General features: G+C 43.3%; 1 protein-coding gene and 1 long non-coding RNA gene across 3 annotated transcripts in view; one reads left to right on the top strand and one right to left on the bottom strand.

Annotated features, from left to right (window-relative positions):
* Positions 1-22,441, top strand: part of Gcat (Glycine C-acetyltransferase) — a 121,365-nt gene extending 98,924 nt beyond the window's left edge. Inside the window, exons 8-12 of one of the 2 annotated variants that reach the window (XM_065437153.2) lie at positions 5,352-5,563; positions 8,559-8,634; positions 17,615-17,662; positions 18,165-18,208; positions 21,909-22,441. In XM_065437153.2, coding sequence (XP_065293225.1) covers positions 5,352-5,563; positions 8,559-8,634; positions 17,615-17,662; positions 18,165-18,208; positions 21,909-21,962 — 434 coding nt within the window. In that variant the 3' untranslated portion in view covers positions 21,963-22,441. The remainder of the gene's footprint in view (positions 1-5,351; positions 5,564-8,558; positions 8,635-17,614; positions 17,663-18,164; positions 18,209-21,908) is intronic. The other variant, XM_065437152.2, reaches the window with a different exon arrangement.
* On the bottom strand, positions 594-3,832 carry LOC135905995 (uncharacterized). The gene is made up of 3 exons (XR_010565580.1): positions 3,547-3,832; positions 2,849-2,911; positions 594-819 (listed from the first exon to the last, which is right to left on the bottom strand). It is a non-coding gene; the product is annotated as an uncharacterized lncRNA (long non-coding RNA).
* Positions 22,442-23,515: the final 1,074 nt, after the last annotated feature.

Here is a 23,515-nt window from a genome sequence, read left to right as displayed (position 1 = left end):
TTGTATGCTGATATACTTCTAATGTTCACTCATTGACCTAAACAAGAACATCTCTGCGTGAAACACACCATTATTGACAAAACTTCGCCCTGCTGGGTCTCCACCAAATTGAAATAGTTTCTAGCAAAGAAAAATTTTGTCAGTGATGCTGCAGTTCAGGCAAAAATTATATCCTGGTTTCAGCTACAGGGGGCACAATAGCCTTACACCAGTATACGAAACAGAACACTGTGCTGCAATGAGTTAAGAAATAAAGGATAGTACACATCTGGAAAAACACTCTGCGAACCACTCTAACTAGCAATATAAATATATTTTTTCTGATGTCCATGCTTCATTTAAAAGTAAATTGTAACTTACTTTCCGGGTGCCTCTTGTAAGGTAACGCCAAATGCTTGCACAGCATCACGCAGAAATAATGGCCAGTTCTTCGGCATACCATCCATTAGTGAATTCCTTGTATGTTGCTTGTTACAAGATACTGAAAGATAAATCATAATATGCTGTTATTTTTTTTTCATAAATTGTATGATGAGCTTTTCATGCATAAAAGGTGATTGCAAGCTAAAATGCAGCAAGGCATCAACTTCACACCATGTCACATACTCATACTTTATTACCTAATAGATTAGAAAAGATGCAGAAAGTGTAATTAAGAAGAGTGAAAAATAGCAGCAAAGGTGATCATCGATAAATCTTGAAGATGATTGCCGCCGCTGCCAGAGTAGGCCAGCCTTCGTAGGAGAGCACTGGCTGACCACAAAAGCTTGCTGTCACAGGCCACGCGTGACGGTTCTTGTAGACATAGGAAAGCAATACCTGCACAGAACAGGAAAAAAAGGGCAAGGGAGGAAATGGGAATGTTGAAATTGGAACTTCAATTAGCAATATGTGCTACGTAAGAAGTTTGGCTCACATTAAAAATAAATTTAAGCATTCCTTTCTCTTAAATTACGGATATCTTAAGGTATGTATGCGATGATGTTTAAAATGACTAGTATATTTCCTATCACGAGAAGCCAACAAACACTGACACCAAGGACAACATAGGGGAAATTACTTGTGCTTAATAAATTAAGTAAACGATAAATTAATGGAAATTAAAGTGGATGAAAAAACACCTTGCCGCAGGTGGGAACTGAACCCACAACCTTCGCATTTCGCGTGCTATGCTCTACCAATTGAGCTACAGCGGCGTCGTTTTCCCATCCACTTTCTTGGTTATTTATGTGTCCTAGTAGAACACTGGGAGTGTTAGCCAGCGCCCCAACTCAGAGGCCTTGTTCCTGGCATATAGTCATTAAGTTGCATAGCAGAGTCAAAGTCAGCCTTTAAATTATTGTATGGTGTTTTGTGGCTAAAAAGCCACTTATCAACCTGTCAAACAAGTCTGAAAGCTTCCTGCAAAATATAATCAGTTTAAAACAGTAATTCACTCTGCAGGTAAATGATGTACTAACTTAATTAAGTTAAATAGCGTCTTATATTGTTGAACTAAAAGCAAGTTTGGCATTTTGGGCTGCCTAGCTGTTGCCTTTCTTTCAAACTTAAACATGACACAGTACAGAGTAAGCAGGTAGCATGCAAAGGAGGACTGGTGATAAAGTAGTGTTCCAAAGTAACACTCCTAGCTGGATCAATCACTTTTGTTGATATATTTTCAAGTGACCCTAATTGGCTTCGGGCAATACCTCACACAAATGATGCAACACCTTGGATGATGCTTCATACAAAGTTGAAAGTATCTCATGATGTGATCAAACGATAACATTGCCCGCTGACTTGGAAGTGTTGACATGCTGTTTGCGTGAGAAAGTGCGAAGTGATTCGTATAGGTGGCAAATTATCAGTGTATCTATACTCTCAGGTAATTCTGAGCATCTATGCTGACTTGCAACTGAGAAGCTACTGCACACAAAAAGGTGTATTCAAGTAATGGTCCATGCAGAATAATTGCCCACCTAGTGAAGAGGCAAATGTGGCAGGCTAATGGGCCAGGGCAAATAGATTGATAAATTCTGATAACACATCCAATGATATTATTGAAATAGGTGATAAAAAACAGCACAGGTAAAATTGCAGTCATGACAAAATTTTAAAAGCACCTCTGCAAACTGCTGTAACCCTCAGCATCATGCCTGTTCTACACGCACATATGTTGCAGCGCAATCTATATCTCAGACGCAGGCGCATCCACAGATCACTTTGTGATCTCCTCACAAAGGAGATCACAAAAAAAAAAGTCTGGCACAAGCTACTGAATGCGATTCATTTTGCAAGCACCAGCCAAGTGCTCATGGTGGTAGAACGAAATTGAAGTTTGTCCTTGTATGGAAGCCTTGGCCCATGTTTTATCAATTCTAGCGGCAAAGCACACCTTTTACAGCACACATAAATCTTAAATAAGACTGCTTGCTGATGCTGTACAGTAAGTTCCTGTAAAGAAACTAAATCACACAGAAATCATTTAGAATACCAAACTAATCAAATACTGGCTTGAATACATTTGTGCATTAGGGAAGCAAGGTGTAATGTACACTGTTGTAGAAAATTTTTACTCATGTATGGAATACTTCTATGACACAGCAGAGTTAATTTGTGAGTTCTTACATAGCAATGACTACCTACAGGTAAATTTTGTAAGGCTTAGGGAAACTAATTATTAGAACTGCGTATGTACACTGGCACTGAGAAATTGGTTATAATAGTGGCAGCTTATAATGGACCAGAGCTAAAAAATGGCCGTTGGTGAGACACCAGCTAGCTATTTTACCACGAAGCGCTCCCTGGCCTTAACCCACATATAAAGCACTGGGAGGACCAGAGAGGGTACAGTACATTGGCTTACACTGATCATGATGAGGTCCCGTCATCCAGCTAGCGCCAAGGTACAAGAAGGATGTCCAGCCGTCTATAGAGTGAAAGGGACAAAATAAGATAGCATCAAGTCAGTTGAAAGGCAGATTTGCAATTACACATAAGGTGACCCACTCACAGTCATTCATTAATAAATGCCAAGCTGTCGTGATTTCACTCCCAGATGAAGCACCTACTAGGTTAAAGGTTTTGCTGCTTATTTAGAACAAAACAAGTGAAATTTGTACATCAGCAGACGATTTACTTTGGAATTGTATAGATGAAGTAAACATTGCAGTTATATTTTTTTGTTTTGCTATAAAGTGGGATAGCTACAAACTGCATAGTCACTGACACACGCGCGCACACGTAAGTACAAAAGGACACAAAATAAGGCGAGTTCAGTCTGGTTCAGCATTACAGCCAGCGCGTCATCTTCGAATGCACTCCTTTCGGTTGGCTCGTGCTACGTTAACCACAGGCAAACAAGCAGGGCAAAGTTCTGACTGTTGTTGCGGAAGTCGTGGAGCGCGGTAGTGCTGAACGGCTGAACACAAGCAGAACCCTCGTATAAAAGTAATGACGAAAACTCGCAGGGCAGAAGAGCCCATATATCAAGAATTGCCGCGGGTAACACCTAAATATATTCACATTGTTGACGAAAAACGAAGCGCAATGTATTTCACTTACCGGAAAAAGTGTTATCCGAACGTGCGACGTACAAAGACGCACCGAGACACGAAGGCGGCGAACGCAGATCCCGCCATTGTGGTAGTAAGCCGTCGGCGAAAACACGCAATACAGCCGATGTCACGAAGCACTGATGCAAAACACACGGCAAACAGCATCAGCACAGCTAAATGACTCCAGTTAATATCCAGTATAAATGTACAGAACGGCTTGAACAACTGGCATAACGAACCCACGACCGAGACATTGCTGGCGGGAATGGCCGTTTTTTTCAAACTTCCGGCCTCCCAGTGTTTCCAGCACAGAATGAGATGTCCGACAAATTTGGATTGTGCCGCCGAAGTGGTCGCAGCGAAGTGGCTCTGTGAAACCGTTGTGCAACACCGGCATTTCGCTCCTGCTGCTGCGCGAGCATAGAATGGTTTCCAGGCGTCGTGTGCGTGCCCTGTATGGAAAACAATAACACGCCCTTGATTGTTGAAGTTCTGGTGTGAAATTATTTAATATTAAAGCCAATTAACTTATGTTGCTTCGAACGAGTTCGATTTGTCTGAGGCGTCTTTTATTCGCTAACGTCGACGGCCGACGGTAACCGCACATTTAACACGTCGTTTGGCATTTTATGCACTTTTAGACAAAAAGATCTAGAAAAGTTCTTGAGTTAGACATTCTGAATGCGTTTACCAAAACAGACTCTAGTGACACCCGTAGTGGGTTTTGCCGCAGATAGAATATATGCTAGCATATTCCAAGTGCTGAGGTTATGTTTAGAAGAAATTCTATTTTCAGTCTTATCATAGACCAAGACGTCTATAGCCGTTTGTAGCCATTTCAAGAAGTTTTTAAGAGGTTTTGTGTTTCGTGGGTAGTTGCACCTACCCAGTGATGTGTATCCATTCTGAAGGATTGGCCTAGAATGTTAACATGCCTTGTGTCTCATACCTGTGCTCCAAGTTGTCTATTTTGTATACATACTCAGTGGCACCTACCCAGTAGCATCTGCCCATTCTGGAGGATTGACCAAGAACGTTAACATGCCTTGTGTCACATGCCTGTGGTCCAAGTTGTCTATTTTGTATACATACCCAGTGGCATGTACCCAATCTGGAGGATTGGCCAAGAATCTTAACAGGCCTCGTGTCACATACCTGTGGTCCAAGTTGTCTATTTTGTATACATACCTAGTCGCACCTACCCAGTGACCCAATTTGTCCATTTACAAATTGTGTGTTCGGGCACACCCAGTGGCCCCAGTTGTGTGAAAGAGGTTAGAAACGGACATCTTTCTGAAAAATATGTGAAGTTCCTAAAGAATGCTAATTGCATTAAAAGCTGAAATCGGTGCTTGGTGTGAATGCATGTGCGCTGATATATCTTCATGTTTCCTCACTCTTTGACATGAAAGGCAAGCCACATCTTACGATGGCCTGTTCTGTACTTGGTATTGCAGATGTGGTGACTTGTGCACTTGAATGTATGCAGCCATGTGAGTTGTTCGTAGTGTTCCGGGATCATATGAAACTGTGCAGACTTCTTTTCTGCAATAGAAATGATGACATGATGACCATATGCTGATGTTCTTGTACAACTCGATGGGCATCGGGACCTGGCTTTCTGTCACTTGATTGTCCCATTGTTGCAAAACTGTGAAATTGTCACGTGGTTGGGACAGCCGGCTAAAAAAGGCATAGCAACTTGCATTTTTGGTGGCGCCACATTTTGCCAAAAGGCCTCATGGCCTTGTGAGAGCCAAAATGTCGTGTAATCCCAGCCCTGCTCCAATGGTGGGCATTTCTTGTCACCAGGGGGCTACACCACATGTCGCCGGGAACTGGTGGACCTTCTGCGGCAGCGCTCACGGCCCTACCTCTTCTCCAACTCCCTGCCCCCACCCGTGGTGGCATGTGCCTCAAAGGTGTTGGACATCCTGCTGGCCAGTCCTGAGCTGGCACAGAAGGTAGCCGGACTGACACAGCGCTTCCGTTCACGCATGACTGCTGCTGGCTTCCAAATCTCTGTGAGCATCTTTCTTTCTTGCCCCAAGCAAACGCACACACTTGTAAAGCTGAAAGGGGGCTTATGTGGTATGGTGTACCTTATGTTCCAGTGGCTAAGGTGTTACTGGAACAAACAAGACAGAGAGCAAATACACTGGTGTCTTTCCTGTGAGGCTTCTTTGTTAAAACGTTTTTGCTCGCCTGCAATCATCATTATTACTTCATCAATTAAAGCACTATCTAAAAGTCTCTAGTTTTTTCATAGCTTTTGAGAACATTTTGTGATGGCCTGCAAAGGAGCAGAGTGAAAAAGTGGTTCCTAAACAAAGGCGTCTAATTGTGGATTTAATAACATAAAACAAAATCTAAGATTTATTAAACCCGATGTTTTGGGACTCGTTTGAATCCTTCCTTAAGGTCTGGCCACATCCATCTGTTAGGCTTTTATTTTATTGGAAGTTTTTTATTCTTGATGTAATAAGCCATACTTTGCCCTACCTATCTCTACATACAGAAATGTAGAATATCTCTACATACAGAAATGCACATAGACAGTTATCAAATGTGACACTTGCAATAGTGGCAACAAACTTGTTGAAGCACAAGGACTAGCTCAAGCTTCATGGTGTTCGTCCAGTTCGACCAGCTGTTCGAATTATGTGGTGAGTCGAATGAAACAAGAAAAAAAAAAAGAAAACGCCAGGACATGTTAGCGTAACAGTAATTGCTTTTAATGCTAGCTTCGCCGCAATACAGTCTTGTTATCATCATCATCAACATAATTTATTGACCCTTAAAGGCCCCTGTTGGGGTATTACATAAGGGGGGAGCATACATAAGAAAAAGAAAGGTACAAAGAGTCATGACTGAAGTAAAAAACAATAACAGTAACATTCATAAGGGGTAAAGAAGGTGTAATCAAATGAATGTCAAACACAAAAGGTAATAACCAATGCACTAAAAAATGTGTGATGTAGTAAAAATAAGTCAAATCCATTAAGCATGAATACTCAGAAAGTTCGTTAGTATGTTTCGAAACTTGGTAGGGTTACGTTCGATTACTACGCGGTCCGGTAAACTATTCCATTCTGCAATAGCTACCAGCAAGAAAGAACCGTTAAAGGATTTAGTAGAGCCGTGAAGACGTTGAATACTGAGGTTGTTTGAGAGACGGCGTGATGTACGGTTGGGTGGCAAAAGAAGTGTGTCTCGTAAATGCGGTAAATTGTAATAGAGCTTTTGAAAGAGGCATAACTGTGAGATTTTTCGACGATGTGCTAATGATTGGATGTGGAGGGACGATTTGATGTTTCGAACACTTAGCCGATAGTCGTACTGGGATGTAATAAACCGGGCTGTGCGATTTTGAACGGCTTCCAGTAGCTCAACAAGGTACGCTTGATGGAGATTCCATATTGCCAACGCGAATTCCAGTTTAGTACGGATAAGTGTTTCATATGCTAGTTGACGGACCACAGGGGGTGATGATGATAGTGACCGTCTTATGAATCCAAGGGTTCGATTTGTGGCAGTAACCAGACTTTGGATATGTTCTGACCATGTAAGCTTGCTAGTGAAGGTGATACCAAGGTACCTGTATGATTGAACCAGCTCAATGGGAAGGGAATGCAAAGAGTAAGAGTATGACATGACAGAGTGTTTCCGCGATATGCGCATGAACTTACATTTTTTTATGTTTAGCTGCATGAGCCACTCTGGGCACCATTTTTCAATTGTAGTGAGGTCACGCTGTAAAAGCAACTGATCATTGTATGAGTTTATACGGCGATTCAGCACGCAGTCATTGGCAAAGAGCCGGATGGATGACGAAATACCAGAGGGAATATCATTAATGAAAATTAAAAACAAAAGGGGTCCAAGGACTAAACCTTGCGGTACTCCAGATAATACTTCGGTGACTGTAGAGGGACGGTGTCCAATCACTGTAAACTGTGATCGGCCAATTAGGAAGCACCGGATCCAGGACATGATTAAAGGATGGAGACACAAGCTGTTCACTTTGATCATTAGTCGTTCCTGAGGTACACGGTCAAAGGCTTTCGAAAAGTCTAGATAAATTACGTCTGTTTGGAAGAGAGAATCAAGGTTTAAATGGAGGTCAGTAGTGAATTCAAAGAGTTGAGTTTCACATGAGTGACCTGGTCGGACACCATGCTGGTTACAGAAAAGGAAACGGTTAGCTTCAAGATGAGAGGCAACATGAGAATAGATTATGTGTTTTTTTTTCGTCTTACCGCCTTCCTTTTCGCTAGCTTTTCCAAAACGCGAATAGTTTTTCTCCACTTCTTGGTGCACGGCACGTGCGCACACTACACGTACTAGGACCTGTTAACAGTCTCATGTACAAGATCTGTGTGACGGGTAAAATGAGGGCTGAAATCACCACAGCAACATCAGGAACAGCTCTTAATGGCTGCCAGTATGTTTGCATTATGACCGGAGATAATGCGTGTGTGCCTGTATAATTAATGAACGCGTATTATGTACCATGACAGGGGCCCCTTTCCATTCTTTGTATGCTTCACTGCAATAAATTTTATGTTCTTCACCTCACAACACAACCTCATTGCGGCGAAGCAGACCAGAAAAGTTCGCATTATCTGGTGAAAGTTAATTTTGAGATCGAAGTAACAGAACTCTGCGTCCATAAAAAATGTGCAGATGCTGGTCATAGTCGTTTACAGGAATCAAATTTACCGAAAAGTCGTCTTAATCAGAATGAGGTTAACGAAAGTTTACTGTATAAGGAAAATGAGTAATGAAAGTGCACCTGGTTGGCAGTGGCTGTGGGGAAACCATAGAAGTTTTCCCTCTTGCTGCTGTCGTCGTGTTTTTGCCTCTTAGCACAATAATGTATTCTTGACATGAAAGAGGAGGAGGTTTCATGCCAGTTTGTTATCGATTAACAGCTCCCATGATCACTGATTCCATCACAGTCACTGCCTGCTTTAACCAGGACAGCACCAGCTTTTGTGTTTCTTTTGTTCTTGTTAGGGTGACGACCACCCCATCTGCCCTGTGATGCTTGGAGATGCACGTGTGGCTGCTGATTTTGCTGATGGCATGCTGGGTGAGTGTGGATGGAAAATCGCATCATGCGTGCATGATGCGATTTTGATTATGCCTCAGAAGAGGTGTATGCGATGATGTCCAAATAAAAAAAAAAAGAGTTTGCATTTTCTTTTTGTCTGCTTTGTGGCAATGCAAGTAGTGGTCTGCTTACATTGAGTGATAATCGCACCTAATTTTACAATTTCCTCAACCCCTTGAAATCACTGCAGAAGTAGGTGTAAACTGTCTGATTTGTGAATGTACATTTTTACACTGATTCTTGCATATATATATTTTTTAATGGTAAGTGAAGGCTTAAGCAAAAAGTCATTTACTTGACAAGCTTAAAACTGGACAAAATTTAGTCTCAACAGGACTGAAGAGCTAAGTGGTCAACATTGTACCAAAACATGTGATCATGGGTGGTTTCATTGCCTGCTTGAACATTGTTCCTTCCCTTCTTGGGCATGTATCTCCTGTAAAAGTACAGAAAGTGGCTGTGTCAATAAGGCCTTGTACATTTACCAGGAAAATGACCTAAAAGCTAAGCAAGACAGCTGCTTTATTTGACATACACTGAGCATCCAGTAGGTAAGTTCCAGTTAATTTTAAATGAGGTACATAAATAAGCAAAGAAGTGTTTATATTAAATAGAGTAATGCATAAGCTAGTTTTTCGAATGTTGAACAATTGGGATGAAATGTTGGGCCTAGTATCACTTTAATAAATGACATGGCAGTCAACGACTTATGCATACAACACTTCAGTACATGTTAAGTTGGCACACTTTAAAGAATTACTCAAACACATGGAACTACAGTTCTGAGTTCAAAACAGCCAGGTGCACCTAGGCATCTATTACTGTCCTACTTGCCTTGAGAGCTGTCACAGTTGCCATTACGGACATGTTCGTCGTTCCAATGTCCGTAGGCCCCCTCTTAAAGTTACTAGGACGTTGTTTTGTGTCTGTCACCGTTGGAACTGCACTGTTATCAACTGAGGCGAGACAGTGGGCCGCAGCTGTGAACTGACTAGTGGCTTGCGAGCCACCCTGACAGCGAACTCAGTAGGCTGGTAGCACATCGGTCTAACTAACTAATGCATAAACGTAAGGCTAAGGAAACACCTGGCCAGCTTGAGGGAAAGACCCTAAATGCATTTGGCAATGCACTGTGCACAATGTTCATTTAGCCTGTGTAAGGCATTGTTTGACCAAACCAGTATTTTGTATGTTAATCCTAATCCAACAAAGAGAGAAATTGTAGAAGCTTGGCACATACCTAAACTGCAAGGAGTATGTGTTAGCCATCCGTCTATCGCTTTGAATAACAGTGAAATTAACTTTCTCAATGATAGAAGATGGTGTGTCGATTATGCTGCATTTCTGAATGTCATTATAATGTGGAACGGATGCTGTTGCCCATGCGCGGTGATCGTGAGATGGTTCTCGAGTGTGTATATGTGCTGTTTTAAAAATGAAGTTCAGTTGCCAGTCTGCGTTGGTCTTTGTGTCCCTTTCTTGTGGTCGTCATTTAGTGTGCACAAAACTTTCCATAATGAAGCTAAACCAAGTAGCCCACCTTTCAGTCTTATTGCTGAGCTAATCTGCTGCCAGTGGCTGAAAGCGGGATACTACCACTACCTGAACCAGAGCATCACTGACAAAATGTTGCCTTGCTAGAAACCACTTCAGTTTTTGGAAAATTTGAAAGGTGGTGCTGGTTGTTCAGACAGGAGCTGCGAAAATTGGTTTTAGCACAGCACCTACGGAGCAGTTTCCTTTGCATGGTGCTAAATGGGAGAAGGCTGCATTCTCACTTTGAATGGGAATTTTGTAACATCACCGAAATTTGTGTGCAGCTGATGTAGGCAGATATTCTGCGACAGTAGTGCGGCTTCATAGTGATGCCTTCAGACTAACGCCATGTTCCTGTATTTCGCAAGAGCATTTGACACAGTTACTCATATGCACTTGCTTCTAAAACCGTCTTAATTAAACTTATGCCTTGACATAATAAAGTAGATAGCAGCATTCTTGACTAACCGTTCTCAATTTGTCTTCGTTAATTACTGTTATTCTAACAGACTGCCCATAACATCAGGTGTCTGACAGGGGTCTGTCCTAGGACCGATTATTTCTTTAATTTGTATTAACGATCTACCAATCTATTGTGTAACACTCACATGCTTGCAGATGATTGTGTTATCTACCACAAAGTTACGAATACATTTGACCACACATCCATCCAGAATGACCTTAACAAAAGCGTGGCAGTTTGGGTGAGTTGGTATGTCATGACTGTTTTAGGCTTGTAGCGCAGCTCAGAAAGAGCAAAAAAAGGAAGGAGGTAGGGGTAATGAAAGGGAACGGAAAACAGAGTGAGCGCTAACTTCCAACTGATGGTTTATTTTGTGACACAAGACTACTTATACACTCGGCAAACCATGTGACATCAAAAGATTACAAAGAACCAAGCAACAAAACCAATAGTAACCAAGTGGCAACATATTCAGACAGCCTGTGGCTGCAGTTGGAGATATGCCAATTCATTGCTTGATAATGATAATGAGGGTGAGCTTACACATGCATGGGCCAGACCAATGATGGCCTTTGCTTCGATGATTTCTCTTGTGAGCTGATTACGACTATGACCTAGAATGACGCATTCCTCTAAGACAGGTTCGCAACCACACGTTTTGCAGTACTGCGCAAGAAACCCCCCAGCTGTAATACAATTCCTGGCATTGTAAACATGTTCGCGCAGCCTGTCATTCAGACATCGGCCAGTTTGACCAACATAACGTTTTCCACACGTGAGTGGAAAACAATAAACAACACAATGTGCGCAATTAACGAACTTATTTTTGTGGTTCTTATCACAGGAAAGAGGAGCTACCTTATTTGGATTAGTGAGCTTGCAAATCCTCATGAGCTTGTTAGGGGCAGAAAACACTACACGAACATTCGCTCACTGGGCGATTTTCTTAAGATTATGTGAGATGGTGTGAATATAAGGGATGATGCTTGTCCTACCCCGAGTAGTTGCAGGATTATCTGCGTGCTGGTTGTCTTTTCTAGAAGAACGAATTCTAAGAGAGTGTCGACAACTGTTTCAGTATTTTGCAAAGAAAATACCTTGACCTTTTCACGGCTCACCTAAGCAATATGCAAACAGCAATCAAGTTCACCGTTGAAGTGGAATCTGAAGGCCAACTGCCGTTCTCGGACACCCTTGTGCAGCGAGAAAGGCCAAACCTGTTAATCAAGTTGTTTAGGAAGCACACTCACACTGGTCGCTACCTAAACTTGCTGCTCGAATACAAACTGATGTTTGAAAAGTGGCGGTCCGAGCACGTGCACATGCAACTTGAAGCGGATGACCGGTGCAATGACATATGTACAAAAAGGGCGTGATTTATGGTGGGTGATTAAGGGAGCCATAAAAAAAAATAAACGGAAGAGTGAGAGGGTGGCAACCTGTCAATGGAAAGAAAGTTTCACCAAGCCAGATTCTCCTTTCAACAATGAAATGCTGATATTGAATGAACATGAAGAGTGAATAAATCTAGTAACATGATTCTGTACTGACTAGAGTGCATTAATGGTAAAAGTTTGATGTGGATTTTACATAGGAGATACATACTCAAGTAACAGGTCTGGACACGGTCTTCCACATGCAATTCACAGCCATCACCAGCCCATCTGCATTTGCCAAAGCTATTGCTGCCCATATTTCAAAATGAACACTTGTTTCTAATATTTATATTATTATCCACCCCTTATGTAATACCCCGGCAATGGTGTTTTGAAGGAAATAAAGTGAAGCGAAGTGAGTGGACCAGATGCAGTGACTCATCAGACAGCCAGACAATGGTGCAGGCATTTCACAGCAGGGCCAATGAAATGTGCGCAATTAAGACCATGCTTGCTAAGGCAGAGCTAATGGAAAGTGTGCAGAAAACAATAAAATACATTTGATGCTTCAGAATTTGGGAAGTTCTTTCCGTGTTTCTGAATATAAGCCTCTCCCTACTGCACGAGATCATCACATTTATGGGTGGGTAACATTTTGTCAGTGATGCTGGCTAATAGAGATGACATCCTGGTTTCAGCCGGTCGCAGCAGATGAACATGACACTGGCATACAAAACTTGCTGTTCTGACTGGTGCAGTGTGAAGCGGGACAAGGGACACAGGAAAAAAACGACAACAATCTCTTACTGCCAAATTAAATTTTATTTTGTGATACACAGTAGAAATTCTTAAAAGGGTATAGTTCACAGCTGGAAGAATAGTCTATGCATCATTTTGTGATCTAGCTACAATAGAAATACTGCCTTTCTGTTCTGATGTTCATACTTCATTTAAAGTTTGTTGCTACTTGCTTTCTGGATGCCCCAGTATGTTGATCATTTTGAAGATTGAGACCACAGCAATAGCAAGAAATGTTGTGCTTTTTCTATACCTTCATGATTGGCAAGGAAGTGCAGCTTGCTCCGGGACAGTCAAGCAAGTTGATAATGCCGCACGCCTGTGTACAGAAAGGTATTCAGGTGCTGTTTCCTGTGTACTTCACTGCTTCAAGGATAGAGCACATGTTCCTATAAACCCTGACAGAATGGCCAAAAGTGTCAGTGAGTTGAATACACTCTCACCAAACAGATCAGGAAAGGTGGCAGTGAGCCCCACTGTCTTTGAGAAATGCATGGCCTGGAGCACAAGCGTGCAACCACATATGCCCACGGGACTCGCATTAATTCATATATAGTTGAACACCTCTACAATGAAGTGATCCGTACAATGAATAATTGCAGAGGCCCCAAGCACTTCATTATAGATGTGTTCATTATAAAGTCGTGTAGTATCCACACGACTGCAATACATACAGCCTTGAAGGTTGAGCAATTTTGTAATGAGAGCATATCTGCACTTTACACGTACATATTTGAAGTTAAATAGAAGTTTGCCACAAGCTGTAGTTTTCTCTTGAAAGAACTGACAGCATTTTTGGTTCGTTTTTACTGCTTTATTATATACACTTGACCCAGTAATTATGCTCTAAAGCCTCAATTCTCAGAGTAAAACAAATAATTATTTGTGTTACCTGTTAATCGCGGCCAGTTCAAAATGCATGCCAAGCGCAGCATAGCTTCAGGCATGAAGAAGGAAGCTCATTACGTCATCGAAACATATTGTGGCGGTCTTCCAAACACCACTACCGTTGTATGCACACACTTTGGCTTTGCTGCCGAAAGCTGAGTCCACTCAGCGCTCGACAGGACAAGATGGGAGAGCGAGTCTCCCTGCATTTTCAAGAGAAGCACACAACTAAACGAGCCAATTTAGCAGCTTTTGGCAACACAGTCATTGCATGGCCTTCATCCATTGCAGTGGGATGACTGGGTTGTTTGTGATACACTGTAGTCCACTTATAATGGTACCACATATTACAATATATCGGTCATAACGATGAGTCGACTTCAGAGTATCAATTTGTGCATTAGGGCTATGAGAAAGAAACCCTTATACAGGGTGTCCCACATAATTTGAGCCAAGAATTTAAAAATGAAAGGCGCATCGGAAGCGAATTGAACTGAACGCATACTATTCGCAATAGCCTATAGTAACTCAGACAATTTTTTGTTTTCCCTCATAGATCACTAATTAAGTTCAATTACCCAACATTTTAATTATTGGCTGAGGACACCAAGTATGATGTACAGATTTGTAGAGCACCTTCAGAAACCACCGAGCATGTTGTTTTCTTTACGATACATCTCACGTAGTCCTTTTTGCCGGGTTGCAAAGAAAGCCTGCGAAATATGAAAAAAAAAGGCCACGTGATGGAGCATTTGCGTAGTGGCATTGTGCTTTTTCAAACGTGAAGGTTCATTGAACAAGGTCGGCTGCACCGTGACTGGCGATGAGGAAGCAGCAGGGCGTTCTTTATCTTATCGGCAGCACTCGGCCAGCAGCACGCATTTTCGCCGTCATCCAATGGGAGCCAACCTTGTTCACCGAATGCATGCTTGAGAGCAGCACGATACCACTGTGCAAGCGCTCCATCGCGTGGCTTTTTTCATATACAGTCGCCGACCGATTTTCCGGACTCCAAAAATTCGGACATGCCCGATTATTCGGTCAGCTTCGCGGCACCGCCATTCTCCCCATAGACCATAATGTATAACAACTGCCGAAAGTTCGGACGCCCAGCAACCCCTCGTCTGATTTTTCGGACACTTCTTGAGCCAACTCGATCGAGGGCATCATGTACTGACTCTGACCGCGGCGCATAGTTCGACTTGCTGAACGCCATTTTTGTTTTGAACGGAGCCTCCTTGCTGCCCCACGAAGTGGCGCTACTGGAAATCCCCGCTCATCATCATCGTTTCTGCCTGGTACGATAGAGTGGTCGTACAGTAGTTCCGGTTTCAGCTTAGTAAGCCATGTCAGGACAATTCAGCAGCCGATATCTTTCTTTCGCGCACGACGCTGCGAGCAGCGCGTTTTTCGTTTGAGCGACTGGTGTCGGCACGGTGGTGTTTGCGTTGTGTGCTCTGTCGAGGTTTCGGTGATCCAACGCAGCATACGTAAACATCGCGTCAAGTGTCTAATGGCGCCGACAGTGCCCGCGCAGACTGCGCTGGGGAATGCCGGCAAGCGGGTGCCGGGAGGCCTAAGATTTGTCGCCTTCCGATGTGCTCCCTACTGACGCGGAGAATATTCTGCCGAGACCTGCGCAGTGGTTGCATTGCGATTCCGGACACCGTCTCATTTGACAGTTTCACAAGTGCTGACACTGCTGTACTGACATGCGCAGAACTCGACGACGGCGAGATCATTCGTCAGGTTTGTGCTGCTCCGCCGGATGATGACCCCCGAGTCAGAAGATGATGCACCATGTGCTACGCTGCCGTCGCATGCGGAGCGTGCACAAGCAGTGACTGTGCTTTCAGCCGCCTATAGTGACCGTACGACCCTCTCCGAGATTCAGGCTTATCTGATAGCGCATAAACGGAACAGCGTGCAACGGCGCACTCACGATTTCTTCAAGTCTACTGCCGAGCCCAAATAAGTGCGTGGAAATGAAGGATTTCATTTTTTTTTTCTTAATCTGCGTTTTTGGACACCTGTTTATTCCGACATTTCCGCAGTCCCCGTGAAGTCCGAATAAACGGTCGGCGACTGTATTGTGAGCTTTCTTTGCAGCCCGGAAAAAAAGAAGTATGTGAGACACGTATCGTAAAGGAAACAACTTGATCTGTGGTGTCTGAAGGTGGCTCTACAAATTTGCGTATTATACTTGGGTACTCAGCCAATAATCTAAAGTCGGGCAATTAAACTTAATTGGTGAGTTATGTGGAAAACGAAAAATTGTCTGAGTTACTATAGGCTATTGCGAATAGTATGTATTCAGTTCAATTCGCTTCCAACGCGCCTTACATTTTTAAATTCTTGGCTCAAGTTATGCGGGACACCTTGTATAACTGTATAACGATATGTTATTCACTGCGTATTGGATATAACGATCGAAATTCTGCCTTTTGGGCAGCGTTTGCAATGCAGAATAGTCGTGAAATTTGCATTGCTAAGTTCCCCTTAACCGAGACGGGGCGAAAGGTTAGCCTACATGAGTTTGTATCTGCTGCCATTACTGTGTTGCGCATCCCGCCAGTGCACTGTTCGCAAAAGCCACAGAGAGCATCGCAAGTTGGTGCAGCGTCCCACAAGATGGCAGCAGCTGCTTCGCATCCGCGTCACCAGTAAGCGTCCAGAGAAAAAAAAAAAAACGCAAAGCAAACCGTACCTGCGCTCCCTTTCTACAATCTACTGCAGTGAGCGTGGAAATGCACTGCGGAAGCAGTGGTTGGTGTGCCAACAAAGCGCAAAGCTGTGTCGCTTGGAGTGAAGCTGCAGATTTCACAAGACTCAAAGTACGAGCTCGCACAGTCGACGATATCGATGATTCTGAAAACTGCGAGGCCACCAAGATCGTGAAGGCTAGAAGCAGTGATCATGCCGATCAACGGACTTTGTGCGCCAGGGCGAAACCCCCCACGTGTGAAACCAACACGGTGGCAGCCGCTGACATTAGCGAACTCTTGGAGCACATTGCTACTGGCGATAAAATAGGCGGTGCTTCGATGGAGGCGTTTCTGAGTGCAGATAGTGCTGCCGTGTTCTGCGAAGAATCTCCGACGGGGCGATTGTTGTCGCGACACAGACAGCAGCGTGGTGCGACGGAGGCAACGAGAGCAGCAGCGATGATGAGATTCACAGTGGCCTGCTTTTTACAATGCAAAGTGCACTGTCGACGATAGAGTCACTTACCGATTTCATGCACACTAAATTATAGCCGCCGTGGTTGTAAATTACAGCCGCTGGACGCAATGCACACCGTGGTTGTGAACCTGAAACTTCCGCGAAAGCAAGTGCAGATTTCTAGTTAAGCGCGCCTAACGTTTGACGCGCTGCTTACAGGTATAAATTAACGTGTCATTTTTCACAGCCTACATTCTACAACGGCAATTTTTATCGTAAGTAGCAGATTTGGCGTCAGAGCTATGAAGGTATGTGCGGCAGCTCTTCTTTTTTCTTCTTTACGGCAGTCCAGATATAGCGATGATCAGTTAACCCAATCGGATTTTTTCTTCTTGTTATTGTTTTAAGTGGACTGCACTGCACCGCATGACCATCACCTCCGCTTTAGGTGAAATGATAAAAGGGGCTGTGCTTGACCCGCATTTTGAATGGATATTTTAAAAGGTGCTGTACTAATTAATTGTGGTGCTCCCATGCCTTTGTACTGCAATTGTGAAGTTGACAACTACCTAAAATAGAAAAAAGCAGGTAACAAAATTTTTTTGTCAGTACTGTCCTAAAGTAAAATCCTGCTATGCCACTGATTGTATGTACTCATCTGCACTGTGACACAAATAGTTAATCCAGCTGTTTAACGCAGATAGTAACAGTAGTGCTGACTGCATTGTTTTCGCAGAGCAAGGCGTGTATGTGATTGGCTTCAGTTATCCAGTGGTACCAAAAGGTGCGTAACCCTTCTGTTATTACTGCTGGTTTGTTGCTTGTGTAGGCAGTGCTTCATGATGCTGTAAGAGCTCCTTAATTAAGATTGTGTGGGATCAGAAAATGTGTCTAATTATATCTGAGTGTCTAATTGTTGCAAGAAAACAGTTAAAAAGTTATCTTTATTGAGGAAACAGGTTTCCTACTTGTGCCACTAATGAAGAGGCAACTGTCGGGACAATTAGCATAGAACTCCCAAGACAATTAGAGCCTCGTGAGTATATTGATGCTCTTCACAACACGACAGCAGCAGAATTGAGACATCTGCATCTCATCCAAAAGTCACTTTCCACAAAGAAAAATATCCTTGTCTACAATTGACTTCCAGTAGAATCTCATTGATACGATCACGCCTCACAGGAATTTTGGGGCGATACAAGTTTTCCAGAAATCCCGGCCCAAATTGATTAGCTTACAACCTACTAAATTTCATATATTGCAAACCGCTTTTTGCATTGTGGCAGATGACGCAAACAACCGAGCCGCTGTGTGGTCCCCTGTGGAACTGGTAAGAAGGCCCCAACTTGGTCAAACTGGCTTGGCAAAGCATGAGGCACCGGCTGCTGCTAGCATGAAACACTGACTGTTGTCAGGCTGGCAGAGCAGTTGCACTGATGTGCCGATCGCATTGCTGTTGTCAGGGCGACCTGCGTCCCTCCACCTTGACTCCACCCCACGCGTCCCTCGCCCCTCTAAAAAAAGAAAAGAGCTTTTCTATTGTGAATCTGGGCGTACATGGACACGCATGCTCTCCCCCCCCCCCCCCCCCCCCCACATCTCTTCACGAGCTGTCTTTATGGTGGCATTGGCAGCATGGCCAGTGTTCTGGTGTGGCGCTGTGCCTATGTGGTTGGTTTGCACGTAAGCAAACTTGTTGCTTCAGCTGCTTCGACATGTGTGCGGATATTACGGCTAGTTGGACTCGGCAAAGATGTATTTTCGGAAATAGCAAGCCCTTTCCTGCAAAGAGAAGCTCAAGGTTCTCAGAAAGGTGGATGAAGACTTGAAAAGGAAGCACTGAGACATCGCGAAGGCGCTAGGCCTCGCTGCATCATTGCTGAGCACGATTGTCAGGCAACGTGACGAGGTACGTATTCTAGTACAGTCACTTTCAGCGTGGCTGTTCTGAAGTGAAAGATGCATAGATGACAAACTTATTGCCTGGTTGAGCAAAAGCTGATTGGCTGGCCGAGCACATTGTCATGAAAAAGAAATAGTATCACCGAAAGTGATCATTCGAGAATATGCCCCTAGATGTGCTATGGGCACGGAAGAGGCAGCGACAACAGCAACTGTTTTTATGTGTTATAAAAAACAAAAAAAAACAATGTCTTCTGGCAGACTTGCAAAAATGAAAACGCAAGAAACCACCAGACATTTTTTTCTGCCCCAAATAAAGAATTTTCAGGTGTGCTTGCATTTTGTTACTGTAATCTCCCAATTTACGTTTTTATGTGAGATGAATACTTTCCTCCATTTTGAGAGAGTAGTACGCATCATCGAGATTCTACTGCAGTATGATTGCAGAACACATGCACAGTAGTTTGTCATGCTGAAACTATATTACCCTTTATTTAATGCTGATTTGATGCAGTTGTTCTTGCTCATATAGCACTCTGGAAGAACCTATCACTTGCAGTTTTGCTATTTAGTGCAGTTCAATCTTTTTTCTTATTATTGTGTGAATTTATTTCTATGTCTGTATATTTTTTTAACATCATTGTATCAATAAGGTGCCCCTCTAGCCTTGGCTATATGTTTAAGCACCCATGCATGTGTATGTATATTATTATTATTATTATATCTGTTTTGTTGCATATAGTCTTGACTGCTCTTTGTAGAAACGAAAGGGCTGAGAAGAAAAAAGGAGCTTTAAAAAAATTAGCCATGTATCTGCATGTCAAAGAATAGGAGTGTTGTGGCGCTTTGGCAGTACGCGGCATAAACATCAGTGGCGGCCTCATAGCAATACTACATCATTTGCCGACAGAACATTACAAGTTTGTGTTCCTGAATGTACAACTGGAATTTTAAAACAAGTTTGCTGCAAGTGCTTTACATAGGCATTTATTAAGTTGCACGCAATTTTGTTCGGTAAACTGGGCAGACAGTCTGTGTCTGCTGTCTACAGCATCTGCACACCACGTTCAGTGCGACACGCATGTGTTGTTCTTCAGCAGCAATGCTAGAATGATACACATAAGCTGCCTCTTGAAGTTTCAGAAGCCAGCTAGAGAAGAGCTTACAAAATCAATTGTTTGAAATAATGTACTCATACTTTTCGAATTGTAATTACAAATTGCAGTTACGTTGATTTGTAACTGATTCAAACAAATTGTTTGAATCAGTGTGGCAATATTGATGCCAAGCTTCCATTATAGCTCGTTGTCAGCCATTGCACCATCATTTACTAGCTTCTCACCTGTGGCAAGCCGTAGTGCCCAGGCCGCTAGGGCTAACCAATGCTGCTTAGTTGGGTGCAATTCGGTGTGACGGCAACTCTGTTGAAGATTTCCATGTTTGCAGCAATGCACGTGTGGATCATGTCTGAAAGAACCAAGCAGCACACAATGCAACGTTTTTCGTTTTCGTTGTCATTACACATGGATTCAAAGAGTAAATGGCAGTGCCGCAGTGAAGTCCAAATAATCGCACAGGTCTGAAAACTCCAGCACCTCAAAAATCGGTCCATGACTGTGTTTTACATTCTTGCTATCGGAATATACCTCTTGAGCTACGTGCAGGGAAAATTTGCAATAGACAATTTTTTAAAATTTTATTTGGCTGTATTTGAGGGTCACGTAATATGCAGGCATCATGCAGCAGTTGGATTATGAAGAAGAGAGGTACACTCACTGGTGCAGCTTTGTGGGTGAAAATGCTGCACTGCACTGCATAAGCCAGTTTGCTTGGGCCAGCATTTTCTTCTGAAACTGTGAGAGGCAGCTTATCTGTGATATACTCCTGCAGAAGAAATTAAACATAGTTGCATTAATCATGATGCTGCACACAACCCAGTTGAGGACATGTTTACTGAATAAAAGAGTTTGCAACTTTACAACACCTATGCAAAGCAGATGCAAAACGTTTATCTAGTTTCAAAATTTCAGTCATGCATTGAGGAATGTAAACCTGTCATGCTGCATCTGCAAGTGTGGCCATCAGCAGCACATAACCAAAGCTACGCTACTGTGGCATTGCTTTGAGGCCTCCACTGAACTCTGTGCCATGTACTGTCGTTGCACTCTCAGATAAAGGTGCCATTTGCCGAGAAGCATATAGACACATGTTCAATGTTTTAGTCCAAACTTTGGATAAATAAATAAATTTTGCACAATCGCACAAGCTTACAGTGAAGGAAGAAGGTATGAACAGCAGCAAAGAAAGGGCAGGCAAGCAGTATTTTCAACTTAGCTTACTGTAATAACTACATTCAACAAAGCTTGAGATCGGGCAAGTTGATGTACCATGTTACTGTCCTGGTGTGCGCTGTAGTTCGTAGTACATACAACATCCTGTACTATATGCAATTGATAGGAGATGTTTGTACATGTGCAGCACAGTTAGTATCAGAAGCTTTTTCTAGCTTACAGCACTCCTCCTAACTCCTATCCTGTCCAGTTTAAAGTCTGCCGACACATTTGTTGACCTCGCCTTTTATACTTGCATGTTAGCTGGCTAGTTGCAGGCGATGCATCTTTTAAACAGGTTGGCACTCTTCTTGATGCTGCCTTTACATCCTTGTAATTTCTCAAAACATGCTTTAATCTCAGGAAGACTTCGACTGTGTCATTCACAAAATCATTCACACTACTGTTGTGACCTGAAATTTGTAAGGTTGAGTCGTCTTATGGTTTTCTTCTTTAAAAGCAGGGAACTCGCTTAAAAAATGGGGAGGTTGGCTACTTCTCAGGGCAGCCCATTTCTCGAGACTTCAGGATGATGGTATGCTACTACAAGCATGGGCAACATGGAACTGTTTTATCTTAATTTCCACTTTATTGAATGCTTCTCAAGCTGCTGTTGTCATTTATACAAATAAGTGCAGCATCAGCTTTATTTGTATGACTGGCTGCTGCATAGATTCCTGGAATCGAGTGAAATGTTCACGAAGCATATATATTCTGTTATGTGTACATAATGAAAGCAAGTACATAAGGAAAGCAAGTACAAGTGCACGTGTCGATGTTATTTCTTTATATACGCAGGCAAGGCACGCATTCGAGTGCAGATCTCAGCGGCACATTCCATGGAGGACATAGACCATACTGTGGATGCTTTCATCACAGTGGGCAAGAAGTTTGGAGTGGTTTCGTAGCGTGAAAACCTTCACCACAGTGCAGAGCCTGTCACAAGAAACATTGACTCACATGAATGTTCTTCAGTAGTTTACATGTAATATTGTTTGCCAAAGGCTATGTGTGTGGTTCAGTGGCTGAGATTACTGAAAATGGCCTTCCAACTTAAAAGGACTGACAACCATTTGGAACCTGCCTTCACATGGTGCCAATGCAAAGATCATACCTGTGATCATGCTTTGCAATGATAAGAAAAGTTGCATCATTTATTTCTCTTCAAAAGGGGCCCTACAACGTTATTTTGATTGCCAAGTGTTGCACCACAATGACAATGTTTACCTTGTATGGTCTAAGAGTGGATGCAAAAGGAATTACACAAATTGACTCTGGTAAACGAGAATTAGCTTACAAAATCAAAATAAAAGCAGACGAAAGAAATGGCACTTTCGTCCAAAGGAGAAGCATTGAAACCAATAGCAACGCATCTTGGAATGTGGGTGTAAAGCCCCTTGATCTTGGAAAGGAGCAACACTCTCCATCTCGCTTGAGCTTCCTTCCTCAGTTTCACTTCGCTGGCTGGCACGCTGCGCCTGCTTGCTGTGCCTGCGACTGCCAGGCACGTGGTTTTGGTTGTGTATGGAGACTAGAACTACCGTCCAGCGATGCGGATATGTCGTTAAGGTGTTGGCAGATTGTCTGGAACAGTAAATTTACAAGGACTAACAAAAGCGCTTTAAGAGATTAAGTACGGTAGTTCAGCTTGCCCCTTGCCTTTCCTTGCCTTTCCGAACCCGCTTGCCTTTCCCATGCAGGTGTTCGCGCTTGCTTACATTAACTTCGGCCATCACGGAGACGATGTTGATATGCCAATCCCAAGGAAACGGAAAGGTAATGGATACTTCCCACACAGCAACCTGCACCTTACCCTACCAGATGGTGCTGACCCTACAACACTGGGTCCTCACTTAACCGTAGGCGGCCACATCGCCCGAAACATCAGTCAGCCCTTCAGCTACCAAAGAGCTGCGACCAACTGCGGCACTTTGTGGGCTTGGCAGCTGTACCACAGTGCAGAGCAGTAACCCGCCTGCCTTTGCCATGCAGGTGTTCGCGCTTGCTATCTCGCAAGTGCTCTTGCCTACATTAACTTCGGCCATCACGGAGATGACGTCGATATGCCAGTCCCAAGGAAATAGAAAGGTAATGGATGCTTCCCACACAGCAACAACCTGCACCTTACCCGACCAGATGGTGCTGACCTTACAACACTGGGTCCTCACTTAACCGTAGGCGGCCACATCGCCCGAAACATCAGTCAGCCCTTCAGCTACCAAAGAGCTGCGACCAACTGCGGCACTTTGTGGGCTTGGCAGCTGTACCACAGTGCAGAGCAGTAACCCGCCTGCCTTTGCCATGCAGGTGTTCGCGCTTGCTATCTCGCAAGTGCTCTTGCCTACATTAACTTCGGCCATCACGGAGACGACGTCGATATGCCAGTCCGAAGGAAATAGAAAGGT

Source organism: Dermacentor albipictus, chromosome 1 (genome assembly GCF_038994185.2).
Source record: "Dermacentor albipictus isolate Rhodes 1998 colony chromosome 1, USDA_Dalb.pri_finalv2, whole genome shotgun sequence".
NCBI lineage: Eukaryota > Metazoa > Arthropoda > Arachnida > Ixodida > Ixodidae > Dermacentor > Dermacentor albipictus.
The sequence above is the reverse complement of the archived record's forward strand: the minus strand, read 5'-3'. Positions and strand labels throughout refer to the sequence as shown.